Genomic DNA, 18,271 nt, shown 5'->3' with positions numbered 1-18,271 from the left:
TTAACCAATAATTAATCAATTAATCCAAACCAAAAATTATTTTCCCATCCTCTATCTTTTATTTCTTCCCTTAGCCTAAAATTTATTACCAAAAACTTTCCATGAATTCAAATATTAATTTTTCTAACATAATAACATTTAATCACTTAAAACTAAATCAGCCCCCCTTCCACTGGATTCAGGGTCTCCCAGATGATTCAGCGAGTTCCATAGGTCATTCCAGTTTCAGACCATCTAAAGCAATCAAAAAGTAACATCCATTATTGCTCCTCACCCCACTCCCACCCTGTCCCTTCCTATCAACCCTTCTTCACTGGTCATCCCCTGCTGCTTCCCCAATTCTTTAAATGTTACAAGACACCATCCAACTGCTTTTCCACTTTTTAGCCCTTTCACAATTTCTTTCCCTTAAACTCTGGCCCCAGTATGGATTCCGCCCTCCCTCTCTCACTGAGAGGGGCACTATTCCATACTGGTTCTTCTTTAAAAGCTCTTGGAATCAAACATGAATCTTGTCTCTCCCCCCCCCCCTGACTGGGGGAACAATGTTCCCTTCATTTTCCTTTTCTTCTTTTAATTCTACATTGTCCAGGACTGGTGGTTGTAGGTTCTGATACACGTCACATCTTAAATCTTCAATAAGTTCCAGAAGTTGCTTTTGAAAGTCCAAGTCAGATGATGTTGTGTCTACTGTCATCCTGCTCATCTCAAATTTCCTGGGAAAGCACAGATTACAAGACAGCAAATGGCGTAGTTCTTATTTCCAAAGTTCAGAAACAAAAGTTGTGTCCGATCTGGTTACAACCTCTCATTTTTAATTCTTCTTCATATCTTAAAAATCTTGTGAGCATTTATGAAAAGAGCATTGTCCAACTTCATGTACACAGCCTTATATTTTGTGCTTTCTTCACTGCTGACGGTTTCCGGCCTCAAAGAGGCAAGCAAATTCCTTTCTATTATGATGTCATCATGGCGGCTCGCTGATCCCTCTAGGGACCCGACTCCAGCTTTCAGGGGGACTTTCCCCAGACCAGAATAAAGATCTTTACAGGGATTTTGCTAGTTCAATCCTTCTCCCCTTTACCCCACCTTAGGGGGAAGGTTTTAGCTCCAATTTTTGATAACTGAATGCTTCGGGCAAATTAACTGTCTCTCAATTCACTCAATGGGGGAGACCGACTTCCTCTTTAAATCTCCTCCCCTATCCAATTAAAAATTATTTCAAAGTCTTTTTCTTTACTTACGGTGTCCGATGTTCTCAAATCCAACTAATTTAGAAGAATCCACTGCTCCTGGCTGCTGGCATGAAGCTTCGCATTGCAAGGGTAGCAGTTTAACTCAAGGCACCTTGTCTCCACTCCGCTCGCTCTCAGCGCCCTTATTAGGGCTACAGGGGGGGGCAGAGACTGAAAACGGTGCAGCAGAATTCCCACGACCCCAGAATGCTCGATCTGGGGCTCTTTTGGGGGTCCGCGTCGCTCTCACGGCTTCCCCCTCCCCCGCAACGCTAGGGAATCCCAGAGCTCGGGATTCTCTCACCAGTCAGCAATAGCGGCAGACCGGAAGTCCTGTGGCAAGAATACTTGTAGACCCAATTACATTTATGTAAATTAATTACAACAGAAAATTTGGTCCATCAAGGTTCAGGTAGGGGGGAGGGGTTAATTTTTAGAAGTGGTTCTCTTACTTAATATCTGAAGGGAGGTACACAAAAGTTTAAAATAACTAGAAAGTCCCCATAACTGTGTCAAAGGCAAGAAGAAATTGCTAGATGAGCTATGAAGCAAGCAATAGTAATGGGGAGGTCATAGCTTGGTTCTCTAGGAGCAGACTTCCAGCTGTAATCTTGATGTCACTGACAGTACATAATACAGGCAAAACAGACCAATTGTATGACTTCAGAAAGGCAGCTTCATATATTCAAATAGTGATAGCAGTTCTTATGAAAGTACACCCATTCCCCCTCTCCTCAACTAGATAAGCAGGAAAAGAAGAATGGGGGAAAATGGGAAAATAGTTTTTTCCCACCTCACGAGGAACAGCACTTCAGCAAGACAGAACAGCTGGAGAGCTCAGAGCAGGTGCGGGGGGGGGCACAAATATGAGAGAAATGTCAGTCCCTTGAGAACATGTGTTGGCATCCTTTCACGCAGTTTTATTATTGAGACACAAACTGCTCAGGTGAAATTAGAAAACATCCAAATGGAATATTGTACTTTGTTATCACTAAGTGGTCCGTTAACATCTATTCAAGTCTCTTCACACACCATAAACCTTTAATACAGTTTTTAATTCAAATCAAATTATCACCAGACTGAAACAGTCTCCTTCCTGTTTGCTGATCTTTGTCAACTTTCAGCCAACTAAAAGTGTTTGTAACATGCAAAAACAAAAAACCAGAAGCCACATTTCCCCAAAGAGCATACTGAACAGCTTGCATTAAATCAACACCACGAGCCAAAAGATACAAGCTACTTTTGTGTTAAAAGTACCATTTACCTTTGAAAACATGCTCTGTTCTATTTTAATGCTAATAATAGGACCAATTTAATTCTTTAGCAAGTGCACTACATTTGCCTAATCACCACTTGTCACATTTTAATATCATGTAAACAGAATCTAAAAATAAATGAGATTACAAATTTCAATAATAATAATAAAAAAGAATTTTTTACTCCAGTTTAAACTAATAAGGTCCTAATTTTACTCCAAGGCTGTTTCCCCCATGCCCACTTGCCCCACCTAACCAAGCACTTCCTTTTACCAGTTATGGCTGGTATGTCAACCATGTCTATTCTGGGACAGGGACAGTCTGGCCCCAGTGATTCATGTACAGTACTGGTAACCTCACTAGATTACAATGTGCTCTATGTGGGGATACCCTTGGGGCTGGTCTGGAGGCTCCAGTTGGTACAAAATGCTGCTGTTGATGGGGGACAGACTATCACCAGCACATAACTCCAGTGCTCAAAAGCTTCCACTGGCAGCCCATACACAGTTGGGCCAGGTTCAAGGTTCTTGTGTTACTTTACAAGTTCCTTAATGACTTAGGTCCAGGATATCTCAAGGACTGCCTAATCCTTTCTATCACTGCTCAAACATTGAGATCTTCAGTGAGTCAATGTTAGTGGTACCCCATGGGCAGAATGCCCAGCTTGCCTCAACCATGAACCTTGCATTCAGTTTTGCAGGCCCAATTGTATGGAACTCCCTCCCAGTTGAGGTCAGACAGGCCCCCCTCAGTTAAACCTCTGGCACCAGCTTTGTGTTTCAGCAAGCACCTAAGTTTTAAATTATTTTTACCCTTTTCTGCTTAAAGATGATTGTAGTTTAAGTGTATGCAAACCGTTTAAATAAAATAAATAAAAGGTACTTTCTAGGTATGCAGGCTGTTTCTCTCCAGCAGGGGAGGGTACAAAACTTTGTTTAGCTTACACTATTTGGCGAGCAGAAGGATGCAAGCACTAAGGCAAATAAAGCTGTCTTACCATTCATTTCAATTGCTTTGACTTACCTTGGAACTATTAGGTTGGAAAAAGTTTGGTATCACTGTATCATTACTCAGAGTCTAGGACAGAGGTGAGCAACCTGTGGTCCCTAACACAGGCATAGGCAAACTCGGCCCTCCAGATGTTTTGGGACTACAACTCCCATCATCCCTAGCTAACAGAACCAGTGATCAGGGATTATGGGAATTGTAGTCCCAAAACATCTGGAAGGCCGAGTTTGCCTATGCCTGCCCTAACACCTGGTTACCCCATTGTTCCATCTCATCAGAATTCCTTCCTTCCCTCTTGTTTATGTCCTCCTGATTTTCCTTAGCTTTTAATGTGTTTTCCCCTACTCGGGTTACAAACTTAATTCGTTCCAGAGGTCCCTTCTTAACCCAAAACCGTTCTTAACCTGAGGTGCGCTTTCACTAATGGGGCCTCCCGCCGCCACGCGATTTCTGTTCTCATCCTGGGGCAAAGTTCGCAACCCGAGGTAACTACTTCCGGGTTAGTGGAGTTTGTAACTCGAAGTGTTTGTAACCCGAGGTACCACAAGCTAAATATTTCTATTTAACTTCAGAACAATTGAAAAAGTTATTATTTTATCTGATAAAAAGTATCAATCAGAAAAAAAATTGTATGACACCCCATCACCCACAGTCTGAGAATAATTTAGTAGGCTTCTGCCATATGTAGCCCATTAAAGTCAGAAAAGGAATCTTACTTTGAAGTTGCTTATATATACGCCTTATATATACACCTTACTTCACATCCCCCCCAAAATGAGTCTCATAAAAGCAGCTTACAAAGTATCAAACAAACATCAAAATTAACAATACTGTACTCCATCACTAAAAATACAGTTACCAGACTACCGGTAAGTGGCATCATGGAACAAGAACGGAAAGGGGCCATACCTAACAATCAATAAATTGAATTTAGCAACAGTGGAATCAAAAGCTTGTTTTCTCAGAAGGGTCTTCAATCCTGGAACACAAATAAAGAGGAAGATAACCTAAACTCTTGAGGCAGGGACTTCTACAGATATGGCACAACCATGGAGAATCCTTTGATGCATTGCTACCAATCATGTCTCAGAAGGCAGCAAAACACACAAGAGGAGACAGCAGCTATCTTAAAAGGTGGACAAATTCATGCAAGAGGAAACAGTCTGAAGCTCTTCAGAGCTTTAAAAGGTAATAACCCACACCCTGAATTGCATTAGGAAATGGGCTGACAGCCAAGGTAGGCAACATAATAAAGGGATTGTGTAATCCCTGCATTTTGCCTTAGTAAAGATTTTAACAGTAACTGAACCCTAAACAGTTTGAGGGCTTTAAAGGTAAAGGTAAAGGGACCCCTGACCATTAGGTCCAGTCGTGACCGACTCTGGGGTTGCGCGTTCATCTCGCTCTATTGACCGAAGGAGCCGGCGTATAGCTTCCAGGTCATGTGGCCAGCATGACAAAGCCGCTTCTGGCAAACCAGAGCAGCACATGGAAACGCCATTTACCTTCCCGCTGTAGCGGTTCCTATTTATCTACTTGCATTTTGACGTGCTTTCGAACTGCTAGGTTGGCAGGAGCTGGGACCAAGCAACGGGAGCTCACCCCATCACAGGGATTCGAACCGCCGACCTTCTGATCAGCAAGCCCTAGGCTCAGTGGTTTAACCACAGCACCACCTGGGTCCCTGGTTATAATGCAGGGGTGGCCAACTCCCAAGAGACTGTGATCTACTCACAGAGTTAAAAACTGGCAGTGATCTATCCCCCCTTTTTTTAGGAAGTAGGAAGGCCCATTTTTTGGGGGGGGGTCAAAGATGTTGAGTTTTTTCAGGGAGGAGGTAAAATGTTGAGCTTTTTTTGGGGAGCCACGGTTGTTCAGCTTCTTTGGAGGGAGCCAATGATCTACCAGTGATCTACCGCAGACGTCCAGTGATCTACCGGTAGATCACGATCTACCTGTTGGACATGCCTGTTATAATGGAGGGGGGACTTTGTATGCTTCAGAGTAACCCTATCAAATCCAATGGGCTTCCTTTTGAGTAGCCATGTTGAAAATTGAAGTTGGACAGTCTTCATTCCTAACCAGAAAACTTTTGTCCTTGGTTCCACCTACCCTGGATCTGATTCCACCTATGGCCAGCATGCAACCCTCTTGGTCTGCCTCGCCCCCTTTGCTTCTTTCCCGGCGGCGGTGCCTGAAGCAAGGCAGCAGCAGCAGCGACAGAGCTTCCTCCGTCGAGGGGCGCCACCGCCTCCCGCTCAGCCCAGCCCAGCCACCCGACGCCGCACGTGCATGAACAAAAAGGAAGGCAGCACTTAGACTTGCTCAAGCATCAGTTTCCTCCCCCCACCCCCACACTGAGCAGGAGTTCTAGAGAGGATAGGAAATGAAATCCACGGACAGGTCCTCCAGAGCACAAGCCCTGCCCTCCCAAGGTCTCCCCTGCAAGGTGAAGGCAGGTGGCTGTTGTCTCTCTGCTCTGTAAGTGCTGCCTTGGCGGCCCCTTCTGGGTAGGCAGAGGAGCAACTCAGCCCTCTGGAATCCCACCAGGGAAAAGGAACCGTGGTGTCACTGGGGTGAGTGGAAATGCCCCCAAAACAGGGGGGGGGGCGAGAGAAAGAAGGCAAGCAAGGAGGTGGGTCTTACATATTTCTAAAACATTCTCTGCCTCTCAGATCTCGCTCCTGTACTGTGCACTTCCCCCAGTTGTTAGCCAACCATACATGGTTTCTGATCTGCAAATAATTGCTCAAGGACTTGGACAATCAAGTACTGTGCAGGAATCTCAATTATGGATTGGTTTTTCAAAAGGAAATGTTATTGTAGATTAACCAAATTTGTACAGGTAAGAGACTGGTATATATTTACAAAGGTATAAAGTGCAGTTTCTCAAAAAGCAGAAAAAAATGCATTATGATGCACAAAAATAGAGACAGGTAAAGCTTCCCAATGAAGAACACAGTAAAACAATTATCTGATTATCCTACAAGGATGGCAAATAAGCTCTCAAATCAGGTGCACCATTTCAGATTTCAGTAAGGGGTCAAGTTTTTCAACAGAGTTTTAAACAACCTCTCTTAATTTATTCAAGATTACCTGCAATGCTTTTAATAAATATTTATTGTGGGAGTTATATTGCTCATAATAAAACTGTAGTAATGTTACCAACATGGAAATGAGTGCCCGTTTTTGGAAGTAAAGGAATCTGTGCTTTTCACTTAGCTACCTAGGACGCGGGTGGCGCTGTGGGTTAAACCACAGAGCTTAGGGCTTGCCGATCAGAAGGTCGGCGGTTCGAATCCCTGAGGCGGGGTGAGCTCCCGTTGCTTGGTCCCAGCTCCTGTCAACCTAGCAATTTGAAAGCACATTGAAGTGCAAGTAGATAAATAGGTACCGCTACAGTGGGAAGGTAAACGGCATTTCTGTGTGCTGGCCACATGACCTGGAAGCTGTACGCCAGCTCCCTTAGCCAATAACACAAGATGAGCGCCGCAACTCCAGAGTTGGTCACGACTGGACCTAATGGTCAGGGGTCCCTTTACCTTTACCTAGGACACAGGCTAATTCCAACAACAACAAACTGACCTGATAGGTGCTTATCGGGAATAATGACATGCAATCAGAAATATGGGTTGGAAGTGGTTATATTACCATATATGAACTATCCCTACTTTCCAAATCACAGTCAAGAGGCAACAAACACATACCTGATTTTGGAATTACAGGTCATTTCATTCTCAGGATAGTGAATATCAACTGCATCCTGGATGACTGTGCCATATTCATAGACTTTAATCTTCTTTGTCACCCCAGCAATAGCAAAATAGTCACAGTCTCGATCAAACTCAATACTAAGAAACAAAAATGCAACCAGAAAGAAATGCATAAGACACAAACCAAACAAAGCATATTCCTAGTTTTTATTATTATTTTATTTAAATTTATCAGAACAATAAAAAAACTTTCAACATTGGTATCATTTAAAAAGACCACAAACCTTTTATCTCCTATGTTCGCCGAAACCTCCTCTCACCTATACCATTAACTAGAAAACCCCTCCCTAAATGTAAATACACTTAATTAAAAATGGTGATGGAAGTTTAAACAATGGTGAAATAAACAAGAAGATGCCATGAGTAAAAAAAATGGGGGGGATGGTTTAGGGAAAGGCAATGTTGTTCTGACTATGTCTACTCTTCAGCATTATATAAAATGACACCATAGCGGGCCTACAGTGGTTGCTGGAGAATATCTGGCACTGACCTGGCCAGGTTAAGCCATGCCAGGGCATGACTGCCTTCACCTAGCCAGTGACTCTTTCTGAAATACTGACTTCTCCCACTCTGTGTGGTTCCACAATAGTTCTCCTGAAGCTGGAGAGCTTTATGCAGATGCCCCAGTGTTTTCTTTTTCCCCCAATTCCTTTTTACCTTCCACATTAACAAATACCCAAATATCAAAGCTGACAGCTCACACTGTGAAAGTACAGGGGAAGATTTGACCTGCGGTGTTTGAATAAATATGCTGCAGGGCAGCTGTCAATGGATTTCTTTTACAATTAGGAGTCCAAGTACACCTCCTCACCCCCCACATAGAGAAATGCCACTTTTAAGCTGGAAGAGCTAAACGTTAATGTAGGGAAAGGAGAAAAAAAAGGAGCAACTTGGGTAGATTCTACACTTTAGCCAGATAGGTAAAATCAATTGCACCAAAGCTTCAACACATGACAGCCAAACCTGCAAGTGCTTTTCAAAAAGCAGGACCTTCTTAAAATAGTTGTATTTTGTGTAGCATGAAGTAAAAGGCCAAATAGGATATTTCCATAAACACATGCCTCTCACTAAAGACATATTCTGCATCTACGGTAGTTTTCCCCTTTCCCCTTTGTAATATCTCTTAGGACTTGTCTAACGTTCTGATAACGACATCCCACATAGTCCTGCTCCATGCTATTGGCAGTCAGGAACGAGGAGCAGGTAACACTGGAGTGTTTTGATTTCATAACATGAGACAAGTTATGAAGTTATTATGGAAGAGAAGAGGAAAACTCTACAAAGGGAAGCTTTTCTCCTTGGGGGCAGTTTTGAGTTTATTGCAATGTCTAGTTTGGCTACGGTTAATGCACAGAATAGCACTGTAGCTTTATTTAGTGTTGGGGGGGGTAGTTAGGGGAGGGGGAGTACCTCTGATGGAGGACATGTCATGCTCCTTCTGGGGTACTTTGCCCACCTTTGGTCCCCACCCTGCACTCAGTTCTCACCTGTGGCTCCTAGAAGCTGTCAGCATGTGACAGCGGCCACATCCCGGGAAACAGCTTTGACTGACTGGCTGGCTAAACCAGGTGAGGGGAGCCGATGGGTCTCAAATCCTTACTGAGTTAGGGGCTTCCCCTGCATGCAAAAACAGACTCCGGCAGATTGAGTGGATGAGACAACATACTGAACCTCTGCAAACATACAGGTCTTTCATGGTCATTCTCCATGATGAGCTGAGAAAGCATCCTTGTGGCTACACAACGTTCCACTGAACCAAATTACTTGGCCACACCTCTGAAGTGGGAAAAATAGCCATCCAGTCTTGGTTACTTAGCTACGAGCCTGGGGTGCCAATTGCAAGTGAAACACTTGTTCTCCAAGTTCTGATCTTGAAGATGAATGGTGCCATTTGTGAGGTTCAGATTAATGTCTCAGAGAAATAACAATGATTACAGTTCAATGCTGATCAGGGAAAAATTAAAGGGGAGAGAGGCATGCTTTCAGGATTAATTTGTAGAAGCTTCCTAGCAGAATTGTATTTTGCTGTGCACTTGATCGCCTCACAGTGTTTTTCCTTGTCAACTTACTCTGAAAGGGTTTTACAACCTGGAGCCTATTCTACCACAATGGATTTATTTGTACCACAATCTTAATTGAACTGCTGTGTCAGCTACTGTTTCTTGCCCTGTGGGTTGTGCTTTGGCATAACTAAACTGATGTCAGCTATTCATCTACTTGGATTCAATTTATACCCTCAGCCTTCTGCTGTTGAAAGAGAAATATTACCATGTCTGGTAAAGGTCCATGTTATTAGAACTGAAAATCCTCTCTTACCTGAGGAGATTTTGCTACTGTTAAGACATGTAAGCTTTGAATAGTTATATTCCATGCTCTGTGTTTTCACTCCCTAAGAAGATATAACTTGTCAATACTAAAACCAGCATTTAAATGATGTGCCTGCAAAACTTAATGGGCTATCTAAAATTATTTCTAAGAATATAAATAGTGTGCAGATTAACCAATGACACTGTTTGTTTGAAGGTCAGAAGCCTGAGAGTCAGAGACATTGCAGAGGTAAAATCAACAAAGAAATAAAGAACTGCCTTGCCAATATTCATCTGCTGAGTAGAAGAGAAGAAAAACCTTTATTATGCACACGGTAGCTTATTTTAAAACTGCGGAGCTACTCAAAGTCCCAGTTATTCAGCCTCTATATATAAATAGAAGAGAATTAAAGGTAGCAGTTAGGACCATTCACAACTGCATAATGCCCTGAAGGAAACTCTACCTGCACAACCTGTTTTGCATAAAACAATACATTGGAGAAAGCATGAGCCAAAGAGACATATTGTGGGCTGGTTCAGACATAAGAACCCTTGACACGCCAGCGTCAGCACTTGCATAGCCTCAGAGATCAAGGACTGTTTGCTGACTGATGCCACTACGGTAACAGTTGGCACATGATGCACTGCCACTTAAAACAGTTACAGTTATCTTGGTGGTTCCGCAACAGTCAGGATATGTGATGTGTAGGTATGTGGCAATTCTATGAGGACAAAAAGTGAATCTAACAGGCAGTTTTCTGAGAATCTCACCAGCCTTAATTTTTTTAACCTTTTTTAGTCCTTACCACTGCAGAGAGAGGGGATGTAGATAATATATGCTGAAGTAACAGAAATGGCAAAATAATAGTTTTATTGGTTGGGAATGAGGCTTCTGCCCCTCCCACAATTAGTAGGACCAGAACAAGTTATGAATAAAGAGCAGAAACTGAAGAGCAAATGCAAAGTTAGCAACTGGGCAAGCTTGGTAAATCTGCATCATTTATATGGTGTACATGATTTTAAATGTTCCTGGTGGAAAATTGGATTGCCTGGGAACATAAAAAAAGAAGAACAACACAGCACTGTGGTACTTACAGTCCAAAAAGAAAGTTTGCTTTACAAATTAGCAAGCCAAAGTTCATGCATTATACAAGGACCATATTGTTTCTTGGAGATGAAAAAGATGTCCTCCTCCAAATGAACATCTGCAGTATCTTGTTATATACTTTTAAATAGGCTACAAATTAAGATTAAATGTTTTAAAAATCATTTAATTATCTGCAGATGGAGATTTCTTTGAAGCTTTAACAACTTTAATGGGAGATGGCATCTCCTAAATATCAGGGGCTAAAAATTATCAGCTAAAGCTAAATAAAAGAGGTCCCACTGGAGACTTAGTGGCTTACATTTATTAACTTCCTGAATTCAAAGTATGCAAATTTTATCCCTAAAAATTAAAAATCTCTCAAGCATACACAATAAAGCTATTTTTTAATTCAACATACTGTAGAGCCATTATAAGCAATGCCAGGGAAATCCATAATGAGACTATTGTTTTGACAATCAAGATGCAAAATACCAGAAAACAATTCAAGAAGACATTACAAACACTCTTAAGAATTGCCAAGCCAGTTCTGTTAATTGTATGTTATACTTTGAAGTGTGAGCATGCTTTAGGGCCATTGTATTAATCTAGACAATACTCTGGAATGGAGGGGAGGTGTAGTCCTACCAACTGAATCCTACATAAATGACCAGGTCCCATAAAGTTGGCACCATTCTAGAAGCAAGGGCTTCACAATGAACTACCACCAAACACAGCATTGCACATAACTGTCAGTATCTACATACTAACAGAAAACTCATTCTCTGAGCATGAACCATTTTGCAGTCAAAGCAGTAGGCTACCATTCACACCTAAGCATTGGCAAGCCTGGGTGAACAGACCCTGGAAGCAGTGTCCACAAAATAAGCAGTGTCCACAAAATTTGGCTAACAGCTAAAGATTTGAGGTTGCCAGGATCTTGTCCCTCTTTCTCCAAACAGGTCAACACACACACACACACACACACACACAAATTCAGTGTCTCATTTAGACCTTTATGGTCTAGGACTAGGTGAATGTTGAGGAACCTGTGACTAGGGCTGGGCAGTATCTGCTTCCAAACATTGTAATATATCACCAGCTAACCTCGTGATATCCAAAAATATTACAATGTCGGAAAGGGGGAAAGTAGGTGGGAAAGAACCAGGCAGTTGCCAGCCATGTAGATGATCAGCATGATCAGCTTCTGCCACTTCCTGGCGAGGCTGGACAGGCGGCACTACCCAGGTGGAGAGGCGCCACATGGCATAACACTGCGGAGCCCTGAGGCACCGCCGGCCTACCAGGAGCCAGCAGTTGTGGCTTGCCCCAGCAATAGCCTTTCGCTGTGTAAATGGCGGCTACCAGGAGCCACCCTCCAGAGCATCACGAGAGGCACAGGAGGCGGCTCCGTTCCACTCAGCGCTTGGTGTGAGGGAGGGAGGGAGCAGCCCACCGGCACTCACATGGCCAGGGAAAGAAATGAAGGTGCTGGCAGGCATGCAAGCCTCACACAGACTCCCGAGGTCGGCGTTAGGCCTGCGGAGTTAGGGAGTGGGCAACACCAGGTGGCTGGTTGAGGTCTCCGGATTGAAGCATGCAGTGCTGACTGCAGCTGAGGGCAAGCAGGGATTCACGATACATTGCCTGCTCTGAAATTCTGAAATCACTCTCGCGATTTTGACTTTAAACCGGTTTCAGGCAATGTATCGATACATCGTCCAGGCCTACCTGTGAGCCTCCCAATGTTGTTAGACTACAACTCTTATCCTGCCCGATCATGCCGGCTGGAGTTGATAGTGCCTGAGCCACAGGTTTCCCACCCCTGTCCTTAGTAGACCCTTGTGCTATCACAGTCAAGTCAGAGTGCTCTTACTAAACCTCAAACGTCTCTCTTATTCTGGCCCAAAGACAGTTATTTCAGAGTATTCTTCTAGCTATGCTTCAAGACAGCTCTGGCAAAACATGTATTTCAAACTAAGTTATTGAAATCAATTAGAATTCTGAACTGAAAGACCTGACACCCAAATCCACTTTTACTACATTAAAGAAATATGATGGGCCCTGGGGTCATAGAACCATAGTTGGAAGGGACCTTCCTGCCGGCTCCTCAGGAGAGTCCTTACCCATCTTTACACTCTGGCATCCCCTAGAGCAGAGGTTTTCAACCTTTTTGAGCCCGCAGCTCCTTTGACCAACCACATTCTTTCTGCGGCTCCCCTGAGGGATACGAGAGAATCCCCACTTACTTTGGAGTTCCATTCTGGGCTACCACATGGAGATTCCCTTGTTCCGCCCCTGCCCCTTTTGTGCACCATTTTCAGTGTGTGTGTGAGTGGGAGCATGTGTGCCAGTAGTTCACAAGTGCAGACTCCCCTGTACTTGGTAAAAACTTGGGCTGTTTTGTCATTTGGTGGTTTTGCCTAACCTTTTTATTAAAGATTAAAATTTAAGCAGTACAGCTTTGAAAAGGCTTTTAAAAACTTATGAGTCATTCATCGCCCTGCTCAATGCTCTTTTTGTAAGGTGCCATCTAATAAAAAAAAAACCTGAAAGATGATTCCTAAGCAGCCCCAACTGGCAGTGACTCAGCAGCTGGGATCATAGAGATGGGCTAAAGAGGTGCACACTCGAGCAGCACTCTTTCAAAGACAACCAACATCACATAGCACAGAGATACAGTGGTACCTCGGTTTATGAACTTAATCTGTTCCAGAAGTCCATTCTTAAACCGGAGCAGTTATTCAACTGAGGCGCGCTTTCCCTAAAGAGGCCTCCTGCCGCCAGTGCCCTTCCACCATTCAAATTCCGTTCTTAGACTGAGGTAAAGTTCGCAAACCGGGACACTACTTCTGGTTTTGCGGAGCTCGTAAACCGAATAGTTCTTAAAGAGGGTTGTTCTTAAACCGAGGTACCACTGTACATGAAAAAGTAGAGAAGCACATCTCATTGGTCTGTTCGAGTAGGGAGTTACTGGCTTTGAATGGAAGCCGAGTTTTGTTTTCATCTGAGGGAGGGAAGGAAGGAGGAATGGGGGCTGGTGCTGCTCGTGGCACCTCTGACCATCATTCAAGTCACCCTAGGGTGCCATAGCACGCTGCTTGAGAACCACTGCCCTAGAGTTATTTGGCACCACAGGTCAACCCTGACAGGTGGGTGGGGACTACCCACATTTGAGAATCCAGGGTGTCATATTTCATTTCCAATGGACTCTCTTTCCTCCCCGAATTGGTTTCACAGACCAAGCCTGGCCCACAGGCCTGAGGTTCCTCACCTCTGCCCTAGAGATCATATGACAGATGATTAGCTAATTTAGTATTAGTGCCCCACTTTTATCACCAGGATAACTGACCATAGAATAGGCCGGCCAATTATTAGATACGGTACCTCTATCAACCAAATACAGAGCATCAAAGGCAAAGATGTAAGGTAAGACACTATCGTTAATTCAGAATCCCCTTGGATCAAAGCACACCAACTGTACTTCTATCAAACTATTTGATATTTATACGAAATATGCAGAATCAATGTTTAAAATCATTTAAAAATCAATTTAAACAATTAAAGGTTGCTCTAACTTCTGAACTCGCCCTAACTGCTAACAGAGGCAGGTAGAGTCTCTTCGCAGGAAGAATACTGGAGGAAAGGAATATAAGAAAAGTTCAAGCATTCTAGGTATTTTCCATAATTAATCCCTTAAATTTGTAACTTCCAGTGACAAGGAGGTATGGAAACAAGGAAATCTGTACCAGTCGCAAGCCAAGCACAGTAAAGTGAGCCTGAAGAATGAGGAGACATGGATTTCTCTCATGCATCTTCTACCCTATTATGAAGAAGTTAAAATCAGAAGTGAGAGAGAAAAGGCTCATGTCATAGTCTGTTATTCGAGTACTATGGCAAGAGGCTGCCATCGTATCTTCCTTATTCCCACATGGAACCCTTTCCCAGTACCATGGAGGCCAAAACAGAAAAATGTACCCATACGATGTTGTAATTTTAATGTTCTATATTTCCCCCCTCATTATGGAACTCAAGATGGCATACACAGAGTTCTCCAACAGTCCTCCTGTCTAACTACTGAGCAGACCTAGATCTGCTTAGTTTCAGAAAGGTGGTGGTGCCATATCCCATCAGAGCATACACCTCAATCACAGCTCAAGCAATCAGTTCTTAGTGTAGAAAGCATAGCAAAGAGAAGGGGAAAACCATACATGTATTTCTCTCTAGCTCACTAATGAGGTTGTGGTTTTCTGAGAAGCTCTGAAATAAAGTTCTGCTACGTAGCCTTTAGGCCATCCTAACATTTTGCCTATGCAAGAGTAACTATGTGTACAGCTGAAGAGGCCAAGCACTTATTGAAAATCACTGCAAAGCTTTGCAATGAGTTTTTATCCTTCTTTGTAGGCTGCATTACTCCAACCTAAACACACACTTTTGACCTCCTGTGCCACACACATTAACAGCTACTGAGAATATTCTTAACCACCCTCAATAAATACAACTTGCTAGTATCAAAAGACATCACAGTAGACCAGTTATGGACCTGTCTATCAGTTACCAGTGCAATTTTAGAAATAATTTAATTCTGGCATACCCTTGCACATCTCTACTTCAATTATTTAAATAAATTCCTAAAAATCATTGTCATTCAAACATTGCAGATTCTTTATCCAAATAAGCTGACATTTTTACTCATTTATCAAATTTCTGAAGACTGCCAGTGTGCTCAGTTATCAGTAGGCCAAGATTGTATGTGCAGACTCTTATGTTCAAAAGTTGTTTTACAAACACGACATAGTAAGTGTGTGCGCCACCATAAATGCACCTAGTAAGAACTCTCAGCCAATTTCTGGTCCCTGACCCATCTATACAATACATGTGTTTGGTACAGCCAGATATTTTTATCCACACAACAAAAATGTAATGTGTGAAATAGCTTTTAAGACCAATTTCCCCCCACTATTTATATACAAGGTGTTCACCACACCTTTCTAACATTTCATATTGATTTTATATCATTCTAGGTAAACCTGAGGACGCGGGTGGCGCTGTGGTCTAAACCACTGAACCTCTTGGGCTTGCCGATCAGAAGGTCGGCGGTGAGTCGTCTGCGACTGGACTTAACTGTCAGGGGCCCTTTACCTTTAGGTAAACCTGAAGCATATTTCTATTGATTTTTTTTAAAAAAAAAAACACATTGTTGATCTTTATTTAATATCAACATTTGCTAAGATGCTCATAGAATAAATTCAGAAAGAAAGAATGCCTCAAATGTTCCTTTGTTGAGCCAAAGTGCTATGGATCTGCAACAGCATGAAATTTCTACCGAGAGGCTGGATACAGAACTCATATTCCAAACAATACAATGTTGATTCCAAAGTAAACAGAGGTTGCCACCTTGTGGGCTGGTAAACTACAGCTATTAATTAAATGATATATTGTTATTATACTTCTTGTGAGATCTGATACAAAAGGTGAAGGTATGTTTTGGGAATATGTTAAGAAGCATTAAATAGCATCCTGCCTCTTCTTGCAATTTATTTGAAAGGGATTGAAAGTGTTTGCTGCCAATAAAAGCAGCATGTAACAGATGTTATCCCATTTACTCCATCGTTCCAAATTGGCTGGGGTGACCAATGCAACTCCAAATCCTATGCAGTTATCAGAAGGAAATCATAGCAGCAAAGCAATAACAGCAGATAGGGGAAACTGGAAGTAGTCAGAACTTAGCAGGGGAGAGAGAAGAGCCTTATGATTTAGCTTTTCCATAGGAAATAGTAACTCCTCTCAAATGCATCTTCTGATCTCAAAATAAAAATGGAAGAACATGCTGGTACAAGCCTTTTTGAGAGTCCTGGAAGACCTGATCCCTGCCTTGCAGGCCTTTTCCCACCTGGCCTGGGAGAGCAGGACTCTGACTGACTCCAGCTACCAAAGGTGAGGCTGCTGAACAGACTCTTGGGATGGAGTATTGTTTAGAATGTTTTGTTGGGGTGGGGGTGTTGCTGTAATTGATATTTTTTGTATCTTTATTTCAGATCTTATTGTGATTTATGTGAAAATTGTTCGATTTGGCTGTGTATTTTTGATGTTTTATTTATTGTTTATGACTACTTTGTTATGTTTGCAATTATGTGATTTTTTATGTTGTAAGTTGGTTCTAACTATGGAAAGGCGGCATACAAATAAAATTATGTATGTATGCATGTATAAAGATTCACTTGCAATATTGGTGCTTTCGGTTAATATACTGATCTTCTTAGTCCCTTTTTGGTCACAACTTGACATAGTTTGTGGTTGTGCCACATGCCAGCCCCATCTCTAGCCAGAGGAATTGTGACTGCTCTGTTAGCCAGCCCTCAGGCCTGAGAACGCTGCTTTAAAATGCCAGGTTGCTTTTACATAATATCTCTCTCATTCATGATTTGATTGTGGATGAGGAGGCCGACCTGGTATGTATTACTGAGACATGGGTTGGTGGGACCTTTTTCAGCCAGAACCTATTGGAACTCAGTTCCAGCATCTCTTTTTCTAGAAAAAATAGCACTGTGGATGGGTAAACAGAGTGGGTTTGGTCTTACTCAGCTGTCCCTACCCGGGTTCTCAATGCAGCATCAGTCTTGAGGGTTGGGGTGAGGGAGGGGCTGTATTCCATCTCTCTCTCTCCAAGCTTCCTGCCTGCTTGAGTGGGAATCTAGAGTGAATGTACTTGGCATTGGGCAATCAGGACATATTAAGGATTCTGCTGGTTTACCACCCACCACAGTGCCCAGCAGTCTTGCTGCCTGAGCTGACAGAGGTGGTCTTAGAAGGGGTCTTGAAGACTTCCAGACATCTTTGCTGTGGGAGCTGAAGGTTTCATGGCAGCCATGAGAAAAATGGGGCTCTCTCAACATGTCACTGGCCACACACACATGGTAGGCCACACCCTGGATCTGGGTTTCTCAACCAGGAAGGACGAGAGTGATCTGAGAGTAGAAGGATATTAACATCAGTCTTTTATCATGGTTAGATCGCCTCCTGAGGAGTTTTAGGTGTCCAGCAGCTTTCCCTCTCTGCAGAGGAAGGGGACCTATTAGGATGGTGCACCCTCAAAGGCTCAAGGATCCAGTTGGCTTCCACATGATTCTAGGGAATTGTCCCATCTAATATGACTGGGGTTCCTGTTGAAACACTGCCTGATCTGTGGAATATACAGATGGCCCAAGCCATTGACACACTTGCCAGAGTACCCTTTCCCACTTGACAGAGCCTCGCTGGCTCCTTGGTGTAGAGCAGAGCTGAGGGCAATGAAACAGACAGGGGAGACAGCTAGAGCGCAAGTAGTGAAAAACTCCAGGTAAAAGTAAGCAAAATTAGTGGGTGCTCATTTATTGAGCCTATTTATAGTGACAGTGAAGGTGGCCAAGAAGACATACTTTTGCTGCTTTCATTACATCCACACCAGGTCATCCAGTAGAGCTTTTCTAGGTAGCATGGGGCCTTTCATAGTCTGACCCAAAGAAGGTAGCAGAACAGACAGTGGCTACCTGTTACTTGCCGGGGGGGGGGGGGGGGGACTGCTTGCATCCATCCCAACCAGCACAGCAAATGGTCAGGGGTGATGGGA

The 18,271-nt window shown here is 43.1% G+C and overlaps 1 protein-coding gene across 4 annotated transcripts in view; it reads right to left on the bottom strand.

Moving 5' to 3' along the window:
- The window catches only part of COP1 (COP1 E3 ubiquitin ligase), a 106,903-nt gene that overhangs the window by 56,803 nt on the left and 31,829 nt on the right, over positions 1-18,271 (bottom strand). For 2 of the 4 annotated variants that reach the window (XM_035121329.3, XM_035121331.3), the window contains exon 12: positions 7,207-7,350. The exons of the other annotated variants lie outside the window; for them this stretch is intronic. In XM_035121329.3, coding sequence (XP_034977220.1) covers positions 7,207-7,350 — 144 coding nt within the window. The remainder of the gene's footprint in view (positions 1-7,206; positions 7,351-18,271) is intronic. 4 annotated transcript variants of the gene reach the window in all.

Source organism: Zootoca vivipara, chromosome 7 (assembly GCF_965207765.1).
Source record: "Zootoca vivipara chromosome 7, rZooViv2.hap1.1, whole genome shotgun sequence".
In the NCBI taxonomy this organism is placed as follows: domain Eukaryota; kingdom Metazoa; phylum Chordata; class Lepidosauria; order Squamata; family Lacertidae; genus Zootoca; species Zootoca vivipara.
The sequence above is the reverse complement of the archived record's forward strand: the minus strand, read 5'-3'. Positions and strand labels throughout refer to the sequence as shown.